The following is a 25,081-nucleotide window of genomic DNA, read 5'->3' as shown; positions in this document are numbered from 1 at the left end:
ACTAAAATGTAGAAAACAAGAAGGTTAGAGTATTATGCTGAAAATACAGCATTGATTGTGACTGGCTTTGAGATGTTCTGTCTCCCTTCTTTCTCTGCCACATCTACCTCTCAGGGCTGATGGGAAGGTTAATAACATGCTTTTTTTAAAGATACCGATAACCCATATTGACCTTTGGGGGATAAAGTACTATATACTTTTTAAAAAATACAAAAGGTAAGAAAAAGCAAACACCAAAGCCAATCTCTAATCTTCCCCCTTTAACCCCCTCAGACTCCATTTCTCCAAGGGCATTGGCAAAGAGGTCTGGACAATATACTCATGATGAAAAAAACTTTATCCAGGTCTGCAAAATCTATCTCCTTATGGGGAGAGAGAACGAACACAAAAAAGGAAAAGGCAGCTAATTTAAAAGATCAATCTGGGGAGAAAGGGGAAAAAAATTAGATCTAATATGCTGTCTGTCACTTCTCCAGAGGTTAAAGAAAAGCCCCTTCAATACATGTTGACTGAATCTAATCAGGAACAGTAAATACCAAAAGGTCCTTTATCCTCTGTGGTTATTTTAAGGGGGTACCTCAAGGTCAGTATGCCTATACATTTGCTTTTGACCTACCCAGAGCTTGATTGTATTGAGTAAGCCAGGGCTATAGTTTATTTCAAATTTCGTGTAATTGATCTCTGTCTTCACAGAGAGCTGAGCATTGTATATAAATCCCTGAAATGAACTCCTACCCTTGGAAGGGATCAGGCTAGCTTCGCTCCCCTTTGAAAACTCTAAATGAAACTGAAAGTTCAATAAGGGGTTACCATGTACTGGTCTCAAGATGCCCTTCTGTTCGCAGAATGCCAGGCTGAAAGAAGTCATATTCTCTACCTGGGATGAGAAAAACATTAGGCTCTTCTCACACTGTGCCTGTCTGTATCTACCGGGACCATTCTCCAACATTAGTACCCAAAGGGTTACAAATAAGTTTTTGGTCAACTTTAGATTCAGTTTGGTTATTTGGGATGCTGATTCAGGAAACTGTATTGGATAGACCAGGGGTCCTCAAACTAAGGCCCGGGGGCCAAATGCGGCCCTCCAAGGTCATTTACCTGGCCCTCGCTTAGGGTCAACCTAAGTCTGTAACGACTTGAAAGTACACAACAACAACAACAACAACAACAACCCTATCTCATCAGCCAAAAACAGGCCCACACTTCCCATTGAAATACTAATAAATTTATATTTGTTAAAATTGTTCTTCATTTTAATTATTGTATTGTTTTCAAGTGGATTTTGCACTACAAATGAGATATGTGCAGTGTGCATATGAATTCATTCATGTTTTTTTCCCCAAATAATCCGGCCCTCCAACAGGTTCAGGGACTGTGACCTGGCCCTCTGTTTAAAAAGTTTGTGGACCCCTGGGATAGACCATGCCATTCAGTAGTCACCATCTGATTGCCCACAGAAAAGCATACTTAATAATCTAGAGCTGATGTGGTAGTAGTAATCTTTTGTGGGTAGTCAACCTCTTCCCTCCAGACATCCCTATTGCCTCGGCACTATAAGAGGGTTTTGTGAGACCAGTCGCTGTCGTTGCTGCATGGTTTCGAGCCAACAGTGTAGTGATTGTGAGGCCGCTGACCATATTTTCGCTATTCCCCAACTCTGGAATTCACTACCTGGAGAAATTAGGAAAGCCCCTACCCTAGACACTTTTAAAAAGAACCTCAAAACCTGGCTCTTGTGTTGCGCCTTTGGTGAATAGGTACTCAATCCCACATTATCCCTCATGTGCAATGTTCTATCACTGTATTTGTGGAATCAAGCTTTCCCACATATATTTCCCCCCTCGTGGGAAAGCTTGATTCCACAACTCCCACTATAATGAGCCCACCTCCACAAGCAATTTGTCTCTCTTTTATCTCACCTGTGCTTTTTAACCAGTTTTAATTAGTTCTTCTTTTAACCATTACATGTGGCCCGCCCATTGTCATTGCGTTTGTGTTTATTGTAACTTTATATTGTTGTATATTCATATGTTTTTTGTAATTATGGTGTTGTTTATTGTTTATTGTTTGCATTTTCAGTTTGCATTCGGTCGTTCTTTATTGTAATTGTTGTTCGGGCTTGGCCCCATGTAAGCCGCTCCGAGTCACCATCAGGGAGATGGTGGCGGGGTGCAAATAAAGATTATTATTATTATTATTATTATTATTATTATTGACCACAGGTTGCGATCCATTGACTTAGATGCGTACACAATACCAAGTATCAAAGCAGTGTTAGAACAACATTTCAGTCACAAGAATTGTTACTAAGCAGGCAATTTCAACTTTTCATTTATGTGTTGTTGTGTTTCCAACTTATGATGATCCTACAGTCAGACTATCACAGGATTTTATTGGACAGATTTGTTTTTGCTTTCCTAGGAGAATGTAACTTGTCCGATGAAGTAGGGAGGGAGAAATGGGAGGTAAGGAAGAAGAGAAAAAGGGAAGGAGGAAAGAAAGCAAGAAGGAAGGAAGGATAGGATGGTGAGAGAGAGCAGGGCCTGAGAAAAGAGCCCAAGGGGCCACATCCAGCCCCCAAGCCTGGGTTTGCCCATACCTGGTCTATGCAAACTAGAAGCCCTTCTTTAAGGGCATCAGGAAAAGACTATTCTGTTAACCTTTGATCCTTTCAACTTGGTACTGAGGGCTGAAAAATAGATGCATGGAAACATGGCTCACTCCTGCTTCTGAATCTCATGGCTCACCCAAGAGTTTGCAGGTTGCTTAAATATATTTGCCTGTGCGATACAGATCCCAAGAAAGCTGGCATACAAATTCTTAGGAGAAATTAGCCACCTTCAACTCATCTAGAAGGGATCCTTCTTCAGAAAAAGCTGCTGAATTTTTACATGTGTCTGGGAAATGTAAACTATGCCCTGCTTCCTATTTGAGGTGTAATTTTAACCATTACATCACAATGAATGTTAAAGCCTTGTTGCAACCAACAACAAACCGACTTCAAGTGTCTTCAGACACTGCCATAATAGTTTAGTGAATAATGTTTCAGCAATTCAAAACTGGAAACCACCACAATAGGCAAGCTTGGCACAAGTACACAAAAACAAGAACTTTTTTTTCAATATCTTCCCAATGTCATTGTTGTTACGGAAAAAATAACTTCCAGCTAGAGGAAATATGGGCTGATCAAGTGCAAGCAGCTTTCACTGCCAGGGGCTTCATTAACTGAAGCATGATTGTATCAGGACCAACATTCAATCCTGAATTTTAAAAAAGTAACAGGGGGTGATTCCATTCAACTTTGGGAACATTTTTACCAGGAAGTTGTATGTAGAAGTAAATAAGTGCACAAATTGATAAAACATTTTGCTTTTTCTGCTCAGATTAGCCCAACATTTTCTTTCACCTGCTTGATCTTGTTGCGCGAGTTGGTAATGCGCTCCGTGATGCTCTGGTAGGTGCGGATGGCAGTCGTGAGCTCAGTGTAGTGCTGCACAATCAGCTCGTCCAGATCGTGATCACACTTCTCATACGCCTCTTCCAGGCGGCCCTTCTCGTTTTCCCTGTCCTCGACATCATCACTGGTCGACAGTGTCCTAATAAACAAGGGAAAAAGCACAAATGAAGAAGTGGATTCACAGAACAAAAAGGTTCCTGCTTGGAAAGGTACAACTACAGTCTCCTTCCACACTTGCATTTTTGACTGTTGTGGAATTGATCATTCACAAGATTTGACTAAAAATGGTCTCTCTAGGGATCTTTAGGTCCAACAATGTGACTCTATGATCAACTTCCACCAGTCATGTTACTGGACCAAGAGATTTCTAGAGAGAATATCTTAGAAATATCAAAATCCTCCAATATTGCTATCAGAGATTAACTCGAAATTTTGGCATATGATTGTATGGTCAGCTTCCAGCAGAAGTTCACCACAGAGTGGTGCTGGAAGACAGAAAGTCCTTCAAAGTTTTTCTCTCAGGTAAAGAAATGGCAATTCCTTTATATATTTATATTTCTTTCACAAGGGATGTTTGCCCTATCCCCAATGAACATGGAGGATAGACTGTAGTTTCTTGCTCTTTATCATTTGTATGTTTATATAAATTCATATTATTTTCAGAACATAGCTCTGCTGTGAAGCTCCATCACACCCACACAATGCACAAATAAAAGGTCCTCAGAAATCGTTAAGCTTTCACACCATAAGGATTAATAAGGATAAGTCTTCATCACATCTGAATAGAAACCATCTTTTGCAGAGGCCCAATGAGTGGGGATACAGCACTGATGTGTTAATGATCCTTCTGGTTGCCTTAAACTCTGTTTCTTTAGTAGAAAAGTGGGCAGAAATTTAAAACGAAATGGAATACTGAAACCATGAATGACAATATATTTTCAGTCTCAAAATCTTGGCAGTCTCACAATTGCTGTTCTTTAAAGTACAGTATTTTCAAACTAATACCTTTTAGGAGTAACCATCAAGAAGAATGAACCTGGACGATCACCTCTTTCAATTGCCAGTCACCCATGTTTGTGACCAAAAGTATTTGTCTATTTCCCTGTCTATTTCCCTTTCAAGGTCGTCTCTGATAGTTAGGAACAATAGGTCAAGTGGTTTGAAGGGAAAATCACAGGTCAGAATAGCTCTCAACACCTGCACAATCTGGGCGTCCATTTCTGGAGTTGTTAAAACAACTGAAAGCTTGACAAGGTTAAGACTGTAATGCAATGAAGACTCAGAGAAGAAAGCAAGAAACAACTAAGGATAAATGACTTTTATTTTTGATAGAAAAGGGCCTACAAGAATTACCATACATGATGAGAAAATGGAAAGGAAATTACTTCTCAATTGTATCCAAAAGACTGATTTACTAACAGTAGAAATAAGAATAAGTAGACCAGAATTCAATGCCTCCTTAACAGGAACCCTCAGACATAAAACTCTCAAGTGGACACGTCCTTCTTTCAGTGATAATCATTTGTCTAAATCTGACATCTCTGGGTGTGTAACATTAACAAGACAATGTTTAATCAAAGGAAAAATAAAGAATACTACAGTGGCAGTAGAAATAATAACTGAATGTGTGTGTAACATTTGTAAGACATTTAATCAAAGGAAAAATGAAGAACAATACAGGAACAGCAGAAATAATAAGTGGATTTGTCATTTTTAGCTCAGTTAGAGATGTATTGTCTTGGTGGGGGAAAAGAGGAACGAACACACACACACACCACATACCAAGGCTCACTTTTCAAATTTTAGAATGATGAATAAAATATTTAAAATAAGATGTTCATATATGTATTTCCTGGTATAAAATATTTAAAATTAGATGTGCATATATGTATTTCCTTGTACAAGTTATTTTAAAACTACTATGTAGTAGATAGGCTCTTTATGTAAATACAGTATATACAGGAGTGTTATTCAAACCGGTGGTACATTGACCAGTGTCAGGGGATGAGCTGGAGCTGAAGCTGGCTTCAGAAAAGGCAAAAGCTGCACATCGCAAGTGCTGAATCTGACCCAGCACATAGAAGATGGCTTTGAAAGGCAGCAGATCACAGGAGCTGTCTTCATAGACTTGTCAGCAGCCTATGATACTGTGAACCACCGCCTCCTCCTGAGAAAAATGTATAATATCACAAAGGACTACCACCTCACCCGCCTCATAGGAAACCTGCTACAAAACAGGAGCTTTTTTGTTGAGTTCCAGGGCCAGAGAAGCAGATGGCGGAAACAGAAGAACGGCCTGCCTCAGGGGAGCGTGCTTGCTCCATCCATGTTCAACATCTACACAAATGACCAGCCACTGCCAGAAGGGACAGAAAGTTTCATCTATGCTGACGATCGTGCCATTACTGCTCAAGCAGGGAGCTTTGAGATGGTAGAACAGAAGCTCTCCGAAGCTCTAGGTGTTCTTACTGCCTATTACAGGGAAAACCATCTGATCCCTAATCCATCTAAAACACAGACATGCGCCTTTCACCTTAAGAACAGACAAGCATCCCGAGCTCTGAGGATTACCTGGGAAGGAATCCCACTGGAGCATTGCAGCGCACCCAAATACCTGGGAGTCACTTTGAACCGTGCTCTGACCTACAAGAAGCACTGCCTGAACATCAAACAAAAAGTGGGCGCTAGAAACAACATCATACGAAAGCTGACTGGCACAACCTGGGGATCACAACCAGACACAGTGAAGACATCTGCCCTTGCGCTATGCTACTCTGCTGCTGAGTATGCATGCCCAGTGTGGAACACATCTCATCACACTAAAACAGTGGATGTGGCTCTTAATGAGACATGCCGCATTATCACGGGGTGTCTGCGACCCACACCACTGGAGAAATTACACTGCTTAGCCAGTATTGCACCACCTGACATCCGCCGGGAAGTAGCAGCCAATAGTGAAAGGACCAAGGCAGAGACATCTCCAGCTCATCCCCTGTTTGGGTATCAGCCAGCACGTCAACGACTTAAATCAAGACATAGTTTTCTTAGAACTACAGAGACACTCGCTGGAACACCCCAGCAAGCGAGAGTCCAAAAGTGGCAGGCCCAAACCCAGCACCTCAATTCATGGGTGATACCAGATGAGAGACTCCCCCCTGGGCACTCAGAAGACTGGGCGACTTGGAAGGCGCTGAACAGATTGCGCTCTGGCACCACGAGATACAGAGCCAATCTTAAGAAATGGGGCTACAGGGTGGAATCCTCGGCATGCGAGTGCGGAGAAGAACAAACCACTGACCACCTGCTGCAATGCACCCTGAGCCCTGCCACATGCACGATGGAGGACCTTCTTGCGGCAACACCAGAGGCACTCCAAGTGGCCAGATACTGGTCAAAGGACATTTAACCAAATACCAAATTTACAAAATCTGTGTGGTTTTTTTTTCTTTCTTTTTTTTTCTTTTTCTTTTTAATCTCTGTGTTTGTTTTGCTCTGTTGGAATTGTAATACAATGGCTGCTGATGACACGATAAATAAAAATAAATAAATAAGGGGATGAGCCACTGGCTACCAAGCCAGAGTAAATTTTCAGATATTTTTATCAAATACCATAGAGTGAGAAGAACTGTGCTTCCTGATCTTGATTTCCTTTTCTCGGTTCTTTTTATGAGAAATAATGTTTTATATCCCTTAATATTAAGAAGAACTAGTGAAGGACTCAAAGGAGTTGGGATTGGCATCGGCCAACAAGGAACTCTGGCAGGGCTGGTCCATGAGGTCACAAAGTGTTGGACTGAACAAATAAACAACATAAAGTGAAACTGAAATAAGTTTCTTTTTTTTCTTTTTTTGCTACATGTAATGGGTGATTCTGCGTTTCTTGGGGGGAGGCTTTTTTGAGGGTTTTCCCGTGTTTGTCTTATTTTGCTTGATTCTCATGCAGACACTAAACCAAAGTGGTTCCTTACAGTTCCTCTACAATATTTCTGATTATGTACATAAGGGTGAAAGTTGAACAGTTTTCTAAAAAGCTGACAGAAAGCAAATCAATACATATGAAAAGTAGTGTTGAGAAGAGGTTTTTGTAAGTAAGAACAACTAAGACCCTGCACAAGAAAATGCTGCTTGCAAAACTGCAGCCAAGAAATCAGAAGCTGACTAGGATTTAGAAAGGCAGCTATGAAGGAACAAGAGAAGATCCTGAAGTGTCAAGATATATCACTAAATACGAAAGTCAGGACTACTCATGCCACCATATTTCTAATTTCTATGAACTGTTGTGAAAGCTGGACAGTGAAGCTGATAGGAAGAAAATCAACTCATTTGAGGTGTGGTGCTGGAGGACTGCTAAATAAACATATAAATGGCTTTGAGAGAAAATCAAACCAAAACTCTAATTAGAAGCAAAGATGATTCAATTGGTACTGTTGTACTTTCGATGAATCATGCTGCAAGTCGCTTCTGTGCTTCTGGGCGCTTCTGGAGTGAGAGAATCAGCCGACTACGAAGACGTCGCCCAGGGGACGCCCGGATGTCTTGCAGTTCTGCGAGGAGGCTTCTCTCATGTCCCCCCCCCCCCCCAAGCAAAAAGTGGGTGCTAGAAACAATATCATACGGAAGCTGACTGGCACAACGGGATCACAACCAGACACAGTGAAGACATCTGCCCTTGTGCTATGCTACTCTGCTGCTGAGTATGCATGCCCAGTGTGGAACACATCTCACCATGCTAAAACAGTAGATGTGGCTCTTAATGAGACACGCCACATTATCACAGGGTGTCTGCACCCTAAACCACTGGAGAAATTACACTGTTTAGCCGGTATTGCACCACCTGACATCCGCCAGGAAGTAGCAGCCAATAGTGAAAGGACCAAGGCAGAGACATCTCCAGCTCATCCCTTGTTTGGATATCAGCCAGCACGTCAACGACTTAAATCAAGCAATAGTTTTCTGAGATCTACAGAGACACTCGCTGGAACACCCCAGCAAACGAGAGTCCAAAAGTGGCAGGCTCAAATCCAGAACCTTAATCAATGGCTGATACCAAATGAGAGACTCCCCCCTGGGCACACAGAAAACTGACTGACTTGGAAGGTGCTGAACAGACTGCGCTCTGGCACCATGAGATGCAGAGCCAATCTTAAGAAATGGGGCTACAAAGTGGAATCCACGACATGCGAGTGTGAAGAAGAGCAAACCACTGACCACCTGCTGCAATGCAACCTGAGCCCTGCCACATGCACAATGGAGGACCTTCTTGCGGCAACATCAGCGGCACTCCAAGTGGCCAGATACTAGTCAAAGGACATTTAATCAACTACCAAGCTTGCAAACTTTGTGTTTTGTCTGTTTGTTTGTTTGTGTTGTTAAAAATGTAATACAAATGTCTGGTTGCTCCTGACACGATAAATAAATAAATAAGATGTATCATGAGGAAAAGACAAAGACCACACCACAGTTGGATACACTCCCTCAAGAAAGCCACAGCCCTAAGTTTGGAAGACCTCTTGGCAACTGTGGTCTTGAAGGTCTCTATTCATTTCTTTGGTCACTATAGGTCAAAGTCAACTTGACAGCAAATAACAAAAATAACAAACAGACGAGGACCTTGCAACTCCTTCTGCAAGATTTATTACAAAAGAAATCAATTTGTAATTACTTTCAGAATAAATTATACTTTTAATATGCCAAACCAAGTTATACATAACACACTGTGTGTTCCTAACATAATAAAAAGATTTTTAATATTTCATGAGGACTAATATTGAATTTTATTTTAATTTTTTTAAAAATCCTGCTTGGGAAAAATATAGGGTTTTCCCCCCTGTGGTTTCCAAATTTCCAGAAGATGATAGCTCATTATATTTAATCTTTATATATGATCTTTATTTTAATAATTCCTGACTACCTTTTCTACTTTGCAAGTGCATATGTTGGGTGAAATCTATGCTCTAATTATATGCTCTTAGTTTTGGCGATCTTACAACACTCTATAGAAAGCTCAACATAAAGACTGACGGAAATGGACAGGGGGAGGCAGAATGGAAGAAGGGGCTGTACATTACTGCCTCTACCTCGAAACATATACGATATTTATTTTTATTTTGTATCAAAAGTTTTGCATAAATTAGTATAAACTGGTAAAGATAGAAGGAACACAAGTGGCTAAATATCTTTTGACCAAAAACAGGCAACAGTGAATGCACTGTCTGAGGCCCGAAACAATTCATCCTCTGTACATGAAGCAGAACATTACAGACAACTATACAGATGCTGGGGGGGCCCGGTGGCGCAGTGGGTTAAAGCACTGAGCTGCTGAGCTTGTTGACTAAAAGGTTGCAAGTTCGATTCCAGGGAGCGGCATGAGCTTCCGCTGTCAGCCCTAGCTTCTGCCAACCTAGAAGTTCGAAAACATGCAAATTTGAGTAGATCAATAGGTACCGCTCCGGCAAGAAGATAACGGCGCTCCATGCGGTCATGCTGGCCACATTACCTTGGAGGTGTCTATGGACAACGCTGGCTCTTTGGCTTAGAAATGGAGATGAGCACCACACCCCAGAGTCAGACATGACTGGACTTAATGTCAGGGGACAACCTTTACTATACAGATGCTGAGTTGTCTGTTCTGCTCCACAGTCACACAAGATGGAGGAATATTTTGGGTAGTGCAATTTTGCCAGGATGACTTTTGATCTGCCCACTCCACTTCTGAGCCTGTTCAAGAACTTCCAAGTTGCTCTTTCTTGGTTTGCACCTGGAGAAAGACCCTCGCGGGGGACCATCCAGTTGGAATTTCCTGGTTTAACTGCCCAGAAGGATACTCTTTCTGTTGCTAGAGGAACATTAAGAGGAGTGGTGGTTCTCATGAGGCTTTTCCTTGATTTGAGTCTATGGGGAGAAGGTGGATAGCCATGCAGGGGATGGCTTTCACAGTGTTCAACCTGATTTATCTCACAGCAGCAATTTCCAATTTCCAGTCACACATTGGGGGAGGGGGCAATGCTAGCTAGCTTGTAGAGTTTATCAACAGTGTAGGTTTAAGACATCTTATGATTATTCTGCATGTTTCGTTCAATGCTATGTTCACCTGCTTTGCATGGGCAGACTTGTGCCAAACAAGGCAGACATACTCAGCAGTTGGATAAGACAAGGCCACGGCTGGCGGGGACGAGAGATAGGGGCTTCTCGGTGGTGGCTCCTCGGCTGTGGAACGCCCTCCCACGGACATTAGACTAGCACCATCTCTAATGGTATTCCACAAAAAAGTGAAGACCTGGCTGTTTGAGCAGGCGTTCGAATAATTAGTGCAATGATTGGTAATGAACATAGGAATGGAACAATGGATGACGAATCTGGATTATGTTTTTGATGATTTGACGATAGTGAATGGTTATTGTAGTAATTGTTTATTAATTGTGTAATGGGTTAGGTTGTTAACTGTTTTTTACACTGTAGCATTGAATTTTTGCTGTTCTTATTTGTTGTGAACCACAGTGAGTCGCCTTCGGGCTGAGAGCAGCGGTATATTAGTAAAGTAAAGTAAATAAATAAGGCCAAGGCTGATGTTCTTATTAATTTTGGGTGTGCACCCCATGCGCTGCCAGTGAGTTTCCGCAGGATGTTATTGCATGCAGCTACTTTGTGCTTGGTGTTCATAAAGTATTTCCTATATGCTAGCGCTCGATCTAAGGTGACACCAAGATATTTAGGATGGAAACAATGTTCAAGCTCTTGATCTTCCCAGGTAACTTTCAATTTCCTGTTGGCTTCATGGTTCCAAAGGTGGAAACCACACACTTGTGTCTTGGCAGGGTTAGGCTTCAGGTGGTTATCATTAGGAAATTGGATTTCAACTATTTCAAAGTATTTTGCTTCTGTTGTTAGGCCAAGATCATCAGCCTATAAAAAGTTCTTTGTGAGTGGTGGCTTTGGCTGATTAGTAAAGATAGAATCATAGAATAATAGAGTTGGAAGAGACCTCATGGGCCATCCAGTCCAACCCCCTGCCAAGAAGCAGGAATATTGCATTCAAAGCACCCCTGACAGATGGCCATCCAGCCTCTGTTTAAAAACCTCCACCACACTCCGGGGCAGAGAGTTCCACTGCTGAACGGCTCTCACAGTCAGGAAGTTCTTCTTCATGTTCAGATGGAATCTCCTCTCTTGTAGTTTGAAGCCATTGTTCCCTTGCGTCCTAGTCTCCAGGGAAGCAGAAAACAAGCTTGCTCCGTCCTCCCTGTGACTTCCTCTCACATATTTATACATGGCTATCATGTCTCCTCTCAGCCTTCTCTTCTTCAGGCTAAACATGCCCAGCTCCTTAAGCCGCTCCTCATAGGGTTTGTTCTCCAGACCCTTGAAGACTCTATTAAAGATGTTAAACAAGGTCGATGCAAGAATGCTGCCTTGGGGTAAACCATTCTTTTGCCTCCTCCATCTACTTTTCCTGCCTTGGAACTCCACATAAAAGCTGCGGTTTTCTAGGAGGGCCTGGACCATTTTTGTAAAATCATAGACCCGGGTAATATGTTAGACTGTCTGAAGCATTTTCCTATGTTGCATCGTGTCATAGGCTGCCATAAGGTCCAAACTCAAAAGCATTACTTTTAAACAAATATAATATCTATCTTTATGTGAAAAGGTTCTTCATTCCTGGTTTCATAGCTTTTAAATCAGAGTCTATTTCAAAGCTTCCCAAAATTACCAAGTATGAGTGAATGGAGTCAGCCCAAACATTACATCCCCACACAGAATAGCAGAAGAGACACTTAATATTCTCAGTGACTGTACATCCATCCCTGCTGACGCTGCATAAAAGTAAGTGAAGGGCATCTGAACTGTCACTGTGCTCCCATTAAAATGCTGGTTGGGAAAAAAAGTCAACAAGGCATTTGTAAAGGAGACAGAAGGGAAAATCAACTATTAACTTTGGGGGGCAAACTTGTCTGTTTTTAAATTTCGGAAATGTGTGCCGCAAACAGAAGACAGGATAATAAATACATTAATATTAAAAAGCTGGTGTACACTTGATGGCTTGCTGTAAACCAAATACTGCAGAAATTAATATGTCCAAACGAATGAATTATCTAGATTAAATATATATGCACAGTGTAGGAAGAAGATACTCTGCGGTAAGACTGATTTGCTTTAGTAATTGTCACTTTTCTAAAATAGCAACTCATCATATACAAGGTTTTCAGGAGCTCGTTTAAATGGATATTTGTATGTGTGCATACTAACCCTGCATCTCACAGGGGAACAGGTTTGCCCCACAGAGGAAGGTGATTCACAAAAACCTAAATACACATTTAATCCTGAGTAGAGTGGATCTACTGAATGCATTTATCTATTTATTGCCCCATCTTTCAACAACTAGGGTCTACTCTAGTTTTACGTACTTACTTAGGCGATCCCTCGTTGGACAAGTAGGATAGTTTTCCATGATCAGTATTCTTGTGGATCCGTAGGTGGCTGTGGAACGCTATTCTTGACCTGCATCTTCTCCCACAGTGAGGGCATTGGTTTCCAGGGGGAAGGCGGTCTCGGTCAGGGTTGGCTTGACGCACCTTCCTCCTGGCATGTTTCTCTCTTTCACCTTTCATTCGTGCCTCTTCAAATTCTGCAGCACTGCTGGTCACAGCTGGCCTCCAGTTGGAGCGCTTAAGGGCCAGGGCTTCCCAGTTCTCAGTGTCTATTTCAGAGTTTTTAAGGTTGGCATTGAGCCCATCTTTAAATCTCTTTTCCTGTCCACCAACATTCTGTTATTGAGTTCCGAGTAGAGCAACTGCTTTGGGAGATGGTGGTTGGGCAACCGGACAACGTGGCCGGTCTACTCTAGTATGGATTAACCAACAAAATGCCAGCCCTAGGAGCTAAGCTACATATTTTTTCATTGGAAGCTTTTTAACAAAGGTTTGATGGTCGTCTGTCAGAAGTAGTTAATGGTAGATTCCTGTATGGATAGGCAGTTCCACTAGGAAACTCCGGATATTTCATATTTCTTCGAACTCTATGCTCCAGGAAATCATATGCATTGGATCTGATACTTCAAAAACACATTAAGCAATTACTCTTCTGCTTGAAATCTACCAGGACAATGCCTAAAATTTACCAAAGTCTTGATCTGATCATGTTCAATGCCGTAATATGTATTCCCTAGGTCACATCAGTCCATTCAGACAAGGAGCTGATTTAGGCAAGAATGTGATACTTCATTGTAATTAATCTTTAAGGATAATCTTGAAGAAATCCTGAATCATCTCTCTTTATTTTGAAACTGAATCTATTTGATAAACCTTGTGTTCTTAGCATATTATGCTTATAGTCAGCCCTCCACATTAGTGAAAATGGAAAAAGTGAAAATGGAAAAAGCTATTGTTTTCACTTGAGAGAATACCTGTCTAGGAACAGGTAGATCTCCCAGTGAGAGTCTATTATAAAATGTGGACGTTGACATTGAGTCTCAGTGGAGGATCTAGATCAGGCATGGGCAAACTTCGGCCCTCTAAGTGGTTTGGACTTCAACTCCCATAATTCTTAACAGCACGTAAGCTGTTAGGAATTATGGGAATTGAAGTCCAAAACACCTAGAGGGCCGAAGTTTGCCCATGCATGATCTAGAGACACCATATTTGTCATATCTGCAAAAGTTAAACCCACAAATGAGGAGAGCCACCACCAGGTTGTTTATTGAAGTTGGCATGACTCGCTCCACTTGCTGCAGGTCCATTTCTGAACTTTTGTGTTCCTTTTAATGTATACTGGTTTAAATGTGTTTTTATACAACTTGAATCATATTATTAGAAAAAAGTGAGATATAAATGATTGAATAAAATAAGTAAAATACACACAAAAATAAACACCCTGCATACAGGATGAATAAGAAGAAAGCAAGGGATGGCTAATGTTTTGAAGTCTACATACTTTTATGGAGGAATTTCATTCAAGGTTGAGAAACTGACAAGAGGTTGAAAAAGCTGGGCAATTTGTCACCACTTTTTACCTTATTAGAAAGATCCAGGAAGGAGTGATTGAGGTCATGTGTGCTATATATCAAGATATTGAATGCAAAAAACAAGAAAATAGAAAATGATAATTCACTCCACTGATCATTTCTTTCTGCCAAGGGTGACAGTATAATGGTAAAATATGGCAGAGCTTAATCTGTGACGTTTACTTTACAAGTTTGTTAATACATATTTTAAAAAATCTAATCAGAGTGTTTCCATTGCTTTTTCATCATGAGAAATACTGTACACTGAACTCATGTTTCCACAGCTCTATCACTCTCATAACAAACTTGGGTGACTGAATTTGGAAATAAAATGAGACCATCACAACGTAGCATTTCTACATACTTGGTACAGAGCATAAATTTATTTAGGATTTTTAAAATTTTAAAGTTTTTAAACATGGATAGAAATCTGCGAGCTTATATAGTACGGATGACACATCGGTCCACAAGTCTACAGCTAAGGAAGCTTTGGGATATGGGACAGAAGAGAAAATGGACTTAGAAACATCAATTGTACAATTGGAAGGAATTCCAAGGCTCACCTAGGCCAAACTACTGCCAATGTAGAGAAACCATCACCAAAGCACCCTAAATGGTCATCATCCAGCAACAGAAATGCCACCACCTTCTGAGGTAGCCTATTTATCAATCTTCTATTCCTACCATCAGGAGGTTCAACCTCTACTTTCTTATAAACATCCAAAGCATCAGAAAACCAGCTTGTTCAGATTTCTGAAGATAGTTATACTACCTTTGGGTCCAGGCTATTTGTCCAATCGCATCTCCCTATATAGACCATCTTGTGCACTGCAGTCAGCGGAGGAGGCCCTGCTCTAGGTCCCACCCCCATCACAAGCTTGGTTGGTGGGAAAGAGAGAGGGGGCCTTCTCTGTGATCGCTCCCCATCTCTGGAACTCCCTCCCCAAAGAAATAAAAATGACCCCCACCCTCCTCTACTTAAAAAAATTGTATCTTGTTTATCATTTTGATGTCATTATTATGATCATTATATTGCATTATTGTAATAGTGTTTTTGTATTTGTCTGGGCATTGAATGTTTGCCGTTTTGTAAACTGCTCTGAGTCCCATCGGAGAGAGAAGGTGGTCTACAAATAAAGGTTATTGTTGTTGTTGTTATTATTATTATTATTATTATTACTTCATACTATACTAAAACCATCATGGTGTAGTAGTTTGCATTTTAGATTATGACTTCAGGAATCCAGAGTTCTAATTGCATTGGATGATCCTGGGCAAGACATACACTGGAGGTTTAGCAAAACGGGTAAATCATCAGCAATTATAAGATCTATCAACCAAAAGGTTGCAAGTTCGAAGCCCCGAGTTGGCATGAGCTGCCAACTGTCAGCCTAGCTCATTGTTTACCTAAGCAATTCAAAAACAGCTTTAGCTGTGATTAGAGAAATTAGGTACCGCTAAAAGTGGAGGAGGTGTTTTACAATGCCATAAAGAAAGAAGATTAGAAAATGCTGGGCGACCAAAAGGAAGGAGGAAGTCCTGGCAGCTCTTCATCATAGAGGATAGAGCAGTGGTTCTCAACCTGGGGTCCCCAGATGTTTTTGGCCTTCAACTCCCAGAAATCCTAACAGCTGGTAAACTGGCTGAGATTTCTGTGAGTTGTAGGCCAAAAACATCTGGGGACCCCAGGTTGAGAACCACTGGGATAGAGCAACAGCACACCCTGGACTCGAGCCCAACCTTCCATGGCACCTCCTTCTGTTCTGTCTGTCTGTGTATTGTCTATACAAGACGGCACTGAATGTTTGCCATGTATGTGTACTGTGATCTGCCCTGAGTCCCCTTCAGGGTGAGAAGGATGGAATACAAATAAATAAATAAATAAATAAATAATGTTGTTGTTATATTATTATTATTATTATTATTATTATTATTATTATTATACACCTCCAGACTCATAGGAAGGCAATAGCAAACCTTTGAACAAATTTTACCAAGAAAATCCTAGACCGGTTCACCTTATTTATTTGTCGTGTCAGAACAACCAGTCAAATTATGTTACATTTCTAACAGAACAAAGCAAACAAGCAGATTACAAAATTTGTGAGTATGAGAGTTGATTAAATGTCCTTTGACCAGTATCTGGCCACTTGGAGTGCCTCTGGTGTTGCTGCAAGAAGGTCCTCCCTTGTGCATGTGGCAGGGCTCAGGGTGCATTGCAGCAGGTGGTCAGTGGTTTGCTCCTCTCCACACTCGCATGTCGAGGATTCCACTTTGTAGCCCCATTTCTGAAGGTTGGCTCTGCATCTCGTGGTGCCACAGCGTAGTCTGTTCAGTGCCTTCCAGGTCACCCAGTCCTCTGTGTGCCCAGGGGGGAGTCTCTCATTGGGTATCAGCCATTGGTTGATGTTCTGGGTTTGGCCCTGCCACTTTTGGACTCTCGCTTGCTGAGGTGTTCCAGTGACTGTCTCTGTAGATCTTAGAAAACTATTTCTAGATTTAAGTCGTTGACGTGCTGGCTGATACCCAAACAGGGGATGGGCTGGAGATGTCTCTGCCTTGGTCCTTTCACTATTGGCTGCTACTTCCCGGCGGATGTCAGGTGGTGCAATACCGGCTAGACAGTGTAATTTTTCCAGTAGTGTAGGGCGCAGGCACCCTGTGATAATGCGGCATGTCTCATTAAGAGCCACATCCACTGCTTTAGTGTGGTGAGATGTGTTCCACACTGGGCATGCATACTCAGCAGCAGAGTAGCACAGCGCAAGGGCAGATGTCTTCACTGTATCTGGTTGTGATCCCCAGGTTGTGCCAGTCAGCTTTCGTATGATATTGTTCACCTTTGAACTGCCATACAATTGAAGCACACAACAATAATTGTAACAACTTCTCAAACTTTTATTGCTCAAGCTAAACATACTCAATTTCCTTAGCCTCTCTTCAGAAGATGTGATTGCCGGAAACATTTATGATCTTGGTCACCTGTCATTGGACCCACTCCAGCCTACTATTTTTTTCATTAGTTTTGTGCCCACAATTTCACACCGTACTCAAGGAGAGGTCTGACTAGAACACACTAGTACTATTATTTCCCCCGATAATCAATTTAATTCATTACAGAAGAGCATTGTGTATCTGTGAACATGATATACATCCCACTGGATCAAACACTTTGTTCTAGTTGGGTCTGACCAATGGGATCATGCTAAAATTTTGTTATTCTTCATGTCACTTGGGAATATTGACCTTTAAGAATGTTAAATAGCTTCCTCGAGCCTTGACCAAGATCTTTTCTGCTCAGGAAGTTAGGGAAATTCCTGGGGGGAAAAATCAAGGAAAAATATCTAGCAAAATCCTTCACCATAACTAGCACTCAATAGCTTCAAGGGGAACCATTCAAAGAGAGCCACATGTTCCACCAAATGCAACCCTGTCCATGGTATAGTTCCATAGCAGTGTGGTGCAGTATGATATGAATAAGTTAAGTTTTTTTTTAAAAAAAAAATGATGTGTTTTTTTCCACTGGTGATTCATTGCTGGCCTTGACCATTTTCATTCATTTCTGAACTGGGAATGCTTGTGATTTTTCCCCCTGAGAATAAACAATTTGTCAGTTTTATTTACTTGAAATAAACTGATGTCTGCATTGCATTTTCTTGGAAATATCACTTGCACTGAAGTAATGCAATATTTATTTTGATTAATGAGTTAAAGCAAGACACTTAATCGACTAAAACCTTTGATCAGTTGACAGCCCCAATTCACAGAAGAAGCATAAGACTATATTAAGAAGTAGAACTCACCCGGAAAGCCAACAGAATGCATATGAACTCCACCACATTCTGCAGCTGAACAATAGACAATTATTACACTCCTCTGTAATATGAGGCAATCAATCAGAAAACAATTTGATGATTCTCCAGCCCTGACAAGCTGTTACTTTCGAAACATGAATTGGAAGTGAACTGCTGTCTTGAGGTTGCAATCGTGACAATTACATGTGGAGAAAGAAGATACCACAGAAATAAAGAGAGGTAGTGTGCTCAGTTTTCTCACCCAAAGATTGATTACAGACTTTGCAAACTTCATCAGACTACCATCTGTTCTCCAGGCTTATATAAAAAGCTCAGGCTTTGTATGGACATCTTCTTATAATGATTTTTTTTTAAAGTGGAAAGTATCAAGCAAGGATACTTTCCATTTAAGGAATAAAGTGCAAGATAAATATAAGGAATAAATCAAACACTTTTACCTACATCCAACATTAATCAGAACTGAATCAATAGGAACTTGATAGGTCAACATATTCACCTAAATATTCTAAAGATTCCATATGACCAGGGCTGTAGCACAGATGGTTAATCACCAGCAGGAATGCATCTTACCAATTGAAAAGGTTGGCAGTTTGAAGCCCCGGTTGGGATAATCACCCAACCTTCAGCCCAGTTTATTGTCTACCTAAGCAGTTCGAAAACAGCTATGAGCTGTAAGTAGAGAAATTAGACACTGCTTAAGTGGGGAGGTATTTTATGGCACCATAAAAGAAATACCAGAAAAATGCCGGCTATCAAGGGAAGGAGCAAGTCTGTGATCAAGGCTCTTTGTTATAGAGGACTAGCTATCCCCTGCCACGTGTTGCTGTGGACCACTCTGGTGGTCATGGGGGTTCTGTTTGGGAGGTTTGGCCCAATTCTATCGTTGGTGGGGTTCAGAATGCTCTGTGATTGTAGGTGAACTACACATCCCAGCAACTACACCCAAATGTCAAGATTCTATTTTCCCCAAACTCCACCAATGTTCACATTTGGGCATATTGAGTATTCATGCCAAGTTTGGTCCCGATCCATCATGCTGTGCTCTCTGTGTGTAGGTGAACTACAACTCCAAAATCAAAGGACATTGCCCACCAAACCCTTCCAGTATTTTCTGTTGGTCATGGGAGAACTGTGCCAAGTTTGGTTCAATTCCATCTTTGGTAGGGTTCAGAATGCTCTTTGACTGTAGGTGAATTATAAATCCCAACAACTACAACTCCCAAATGTCAAGATTTTATTTACCCCAAACTCCACCAGTGATCACATTTGGGCATATTGAGTACCCGTGCCAAGTTTGGTCCAGATCCATCATTGTTTGAGTCCACTGTGCTCTCTAGATGTAGGTGAACTACAACTCCCAAACTCAAGGTCAATGCCCACCAAACCCTTCTAGTGTTTTCTGTTGGTTAGGGGAGTCCTGTGTGCCAAGTTTGGTTCAATTCCATTGTTGGTGGAGTTCAAAATGCTCTTTGATTATAGGTGAACTATAAATCCCAGCAACTACAACTCCAGAATTACAAAATAATATTTTTTGAGTGATGGTCACTCCTTGTGTTGTGAGACATTTTGTTGCCAAATTTGATGTGATTTTGTTCCTTGGTTCTTTTGTTTTTAAGGTACGAATTAAGCACAGAGCATTTTTATATATCTAGATGGAGCGACAGCAACACCCAGTGGCCAGAATCGAGCACAACCTCCAGGACGCCGAAGCCAACATAATATCTCTATCTCTTGTCTGTCCTGTCTGTTTAACAGCATTGAATGTTTGCCGTGTATGCGTTCTGTAATCCACCCTGAGTCCCCTTTGGAGTGAGAAGGGTGTAATAAAAATGCTGTAAATAAATAAATAAATACATCTTGGAAGCTAAGTAGGGTAAGCCCTAGTTATTACTTTAATGGGACAGTAGTAATGAACACCGTTATACTATTTTTTCAGATGAAAGAACCTCTGAGTACAATGGGTTTGCAGGATACACGGGAGTTGAGTTCCAGAATCCTACAGATACAAAAAATGAAGGTAACCGTGCCCGAGATTATTAAATCGTGGCACCGTGAACGCACATGCTTCAGCAAGTCAACATACACATTGCTAGTATTTTATAACATGGGGCATGATGATCTGAAGTCAGTGGAAATCACAGAACCAAAGGGGCTTTGTAATCCTTGCCTATGATAACCCTATGAAACTCAAAGGGTTACCATAAGTCAACAGGTGAGAGGCGGATGAGCTCCCTCTATCAGCTCCAGCTCCTTATGCAGGGACATGAGAGAAGCCTCCCACAAGGATGATAAAAACGTCAAATCATCCAGGCGTCCCCTGGACAATGTCCTTGCAAACGGCCAATTCTCTCACAGCAGAAGCGATTTGCAGTTTCTCAAGTCACTCCTGACACGACCAAAAAAACAAACAAACAGGTGACTTGAAGGCACATACACATGCAAGTCAACTCATATTAATGTTCAACTGATTCAAGGGTTCTACTCTAATTGGGACTAAAAACAGATTTAGGTATCTGATGTTCTGCGCAGAGTACACACCCTCAATGTCTTGACATGACTTCATTCTTTCTCTTTACATTACATTGAAACGGCTTTTATTTCAAGGATTTTCTGGGTCCATTCTACCAGGGCAACATCTCTTCCACAGCCATTTCCACCCTCCCTTGCACAGATCTGCAGCTATATATTCCTTCTCACAGCATTTCATAATTAATTCATCAGCAAGAAAAATGATGAATTAACTAATAAAAGCTAAGTTAAAATTTAAATGCATAATCAGAAAACTAAAAAAGGCATTCAGTTGCATGAAGATCCACTACTCAAAGAAAGCAACCATGCAGTTTTCTACCTCCTGAAAGCCAGATATGACTATATTTCTTTAAAGACCCAAATCTGACTGAATAAGTAAATCTCAAAGATGACATTTCAAGAGTATGTTTGGTACTGTTTTAGAAAAGGTAAGATGCAGAGGATCATTAAAATAGTGATGTGACATTCAAAGCCACCTTTTTTAAAGGTGAGATATTGAAAGTACAGCTGCAAACAGTTCCAGCAAGAAGGAAAAATGGACGTCAAAGAAAAAAACAGGGTGGATAAACAATGAAGTAAGATTTCAAAACGTCATGTGTAAAAAAATGGAAAAGGCGGCAATGAAATATATATAAGTAGACATCATATACAGAGAATTTTAAAAAAATATTTTATTTTTTACCCGCTTCTTCTCATGGTTCGAGGTGGGTTACAGAATAATTAAAACACATAACATTGTAAAAAGAAAAATACCACAAATGCACATATTAAAATGTATGTCTATAAAATATGTATTAAAATACACAAATCAGAGATTAAACAAAGGAAACACGTTTAAAAGGTCAGAAAGGCTAAAGCTCAAACTGAAGTTGGGGAGTTAGGTGTGTTTGGAGGAAAAGGAAGAATAAGCATGTAGAATATGACAAAGGATGCGACAGAAAAGAGAACTCTTCAAAATGTATTTTGCTCTGTGCCTTCTCAATGGAAAACAATGTTCAAATTGGTGAAAATAAAATAGATGAAAGAGCACAGGGACTACATGCTAAACTGCTAAAAGGCTAAAATGATAGCACATATCTACTTTAAATGGGATTAAGACTCCACAGTGAAATGAACCCCATTCAAAGTTTCTAAAGGAACATACAGAGGTATTTTGAAACCCTCGCCTATTGTATGTGGGAATTCTTGGAGAACATGAAAGGTCCCAACCTGTTAGTTGAAGGCAAATTTATTTATTTGTTTGTTTATATGCCACTTTTCTCACTCCTGGGGAGACTCAAAGTGGTTCCCAACATAGTCATGGCAAAAAGTTAATGCCAAAAATACATGTGAAAAACCAAAACATAAAATCAACAATAACATATAACTATGAATTAAAACTATTAAACCATAGAAAACCATAAAACATAAGTAACATTTAAACATTAAAAAACAGAATTAAAACATACTAATCTAAAAATTAAAATCACATTAATCCAAAAACTGTAATCCAAGGCCATTCCAAATGTCAATTGCACATAATCAGTTCTTGCATTGCTTACATTCAAAGCACCCCCGACAGATGGCCATCCAGCCTCTGTTTAAAAGCTTCCACAGAAGGAGCCTCCACCACACTCCGGGGCAGAGAGTTCCACTGCTGAATGGCTCTCACAGTCAGGAAGTTCTTCCTCGTGTTCAGATGGAATCTCCTTTCTTTTAATTTGAGGATAGGAAGGAGGATAGGAGCAGATTCAGTTGGGGAGGCTTTAATGGTTGATTTGGAAATTATAAAGATTAAGCTTTAATACGCATAGCAATATTTTTGGTTATCCTTTCCAAACAAAAGAGGTATACTCCATCTTTAATTCATTATAGCTGTTATAGCACCCATTTGGATCTAGGGATTCAATGTTAGACTAGAATTCTTCAAAACCAGGGTTTGAAACCCCACAGCCTAAGAAGAATCCAATCTTAAAACTCCTCTCAATCAGTTCTGCCAATAAATCCCTAGGATAGTGTCGCTATAAGCAGCTGACAACTTAAGGTACACAGCCACAACAACAACAAATCGTGATACTGAGAAGAGTAGGATCTCCACAACCACACTGTGTGAATCACAGGCCTGGAAGTAGTGAATATTATACAAACAATGTGCCCACACAAGTGTCTCTCTACTATTTTCAGAGTACGGAAATCTTATTTGAATTTCATAATTGAAAAGTTATTTTAAAGGATAAATCCCAAGTGAAATTATCTACAGCTTCTGGCTGTACTTAACCTCAAAATGCATATCTTATAATATATTCTGAAATCTCGCTGAAGCAATTACACAAATCTGAGAGAAGAAGAATAATTTGTAGATACCCAAGATAGAAGGAATAAGGTTATTTAGTGATTTAACCAAAATACACAACAAATTTTCTCATTATTTCTTCAATTTCATTAAGCACACCTATTTAAAAAGGAGAAATGGGAGAGAGCAAGGGCAAATCATGAAGAGTCTACAGATTAAAATGTCTAACAGATAAAATATGCACCTTTGGGAGCCAACTATGTGCTGGAAGGAATATCAGTTTGTACCTGTTAATAGAGACGGACTGTGAGAATTGGATATATCAATAGCAGGAGCTGCCAAGTGACTGGAAACACGTAAAACCCTGTCCTCGGTGGAGTTTGTGATACAGCTCCAATTCTCAGAGAGGAGAATGTGCTGTCAACTGTTATCACACTGCCAGAACTGAAAAGCTCTCTACTGCTTGTATCAGACACAGAGGGGGAGAGAGCTCCTTCTCTAGCAGAGCTATGATGATGGTTTGGTATTCGCAGTTCTTTGGTATGGTATTATCCTCCACGAGAACTCAGCTCAGTAACAACTGAATACCAAGTAGATGGCCTGAGATAAATCAAGCTTCTCCCGACTTCAGCCTCTTACACTTTCTGAACTACCACCACAAAGGTCTTTGGACACCTGAAATTATGATGATGATACCAAAAGCAGGGTATAAACATAATAATAAGAAGAAGAAGAAGAGGAAGAGGAAGAAAGTTTGGATTATTGATATCGCCATACCGGGTGACAGTCGCATTGAGGAAAAACAACAGGAAAAACTCAGCTGTTATCAGTACCTCAAAATGAAACTGCAAAGGCTCTGGCATAAACCAGCGCAGGTGGTCCCAGTGGTCATCGGCACACTGGGTGCCGTGCCAAAAGATCTCAGCTGGCATTTGGAAACAATGAACATTGACAAAATCGCGATCTGCTAACTGCAAAAAGCCACCTTACTTTGACCTGCACACATCATTCGAAAATACATCACACAGTCCTAGATGCTTGGGAAGGGTTTGACTTGTGATTTTGTGATACGAAATGCAGCAGAGATCTTGTTTGCTGTGACATACTGTGTTTTTGTGTCAGTAAAACAACAATAATCTATATAAATAAAAATGTATTGTTCATTTGTGGGATTAACAGAACTCAAAAACCACTGGATGAATTGACACCAAATTTGGACACAAGACACCTAACAACCCAATGTGTGTCCTTCACTCAAAAATTGATTTTCTCATTTGGGAGTTGTAGTTGCTGGGATTTATAGTTCACCAACAACCAAAGAGCATTCTGAACGCCACCAACGATGGAATTGAACCAAACTTGGCACTCAGTTCTCCCATGACCAACAGAAAATACTGGAAGGGTTTGGCGGGTAGTGTCCTTTGGTTTTGGAGTTGTACTTCATCAACATCCAGAGATCACTGTGCACTCAAACAATGATGGATCTGGACCAATCTCTACCCGAATACTCCATATGTCCAAATGTTAACACTGGTGGAGTTTGGGGAAAATAGAATCTTGACATTTGGGAGTCGAAGTTGCTGGGATTTATAGTTCACCTACAATCAGAGCATTCTGAACCTCACCAAAGATAGAATTGGGCGAAATTTCCCAGACAGAACTCCCATGTGGGCCACAGCAACGTGTGGCAGGGGACGGCTAGTAATAATAATAATAATGTTTAAGTGGCGTCCAACCGCATTAATTCTGCAGTAGATGTGCCTTGAGACAAGGAACCAGCAGCGGTTTCTTTTTTTTACACTGTGTCAGGGACTGGTGCCACATTTGTAACTAGTCAGTACAATTTACTGTACTAGAAATTCACCTTGGACTAGCACCAGTTAATGGACCCAAATTTTGAGCAGCAATAGACTATGGGTGGTTGAGAGCGGCTGGTGTTGAAAAGCAGCTGGTTGCCTGAAGAGATAACTGAGCTAAAGATTTACTAACACAAACCATAAGCAACCACATTC

At 40.7% G+C, this 25,081-nt stretch overlaps 1 protein-coding gene across 1 annotated transcript in view; it reads right to left on the bottom strand.

Annotated features, from left to right (window-relative positions):
• The window catches only part of EXOC4 (exocyst complex component 4), a 579,446-nt gene that overhangs the window by 540,603 nt on the left and 13,762 nt on the right, over positions 1-25,081 (bottom strand). The window contains exon 2 of the mRNA XM_060776413.2: positions 3,407-3,596. Coding sequence (XP_060632396.2) covers positions 3,407-3,596 — 190 coding nt within the window. The remainder of the gene's footprint in view (positions 1-3,406; positions 3,597-25,081) is intronic.

This window comes from Anolis sagrei, chromosome 5 (assembly GCF_037176765.1).
Source record: "Anolis sagrei isolate rAnoSag1 chromosome 5, rAnoSag1.mat, whole genome shotgun sequence".
Classification (NCBI taxonomy): Eukaryota; Metazoa; Chordata; class Lepidosauria; order Squamata; family Dactyloidae; genus Anolis; species Anolis sagrei.
Note: the sequence above shows the minus strand (reverse complement) of the source record. Positions and strands in the feature narration are given on the sequence as shown.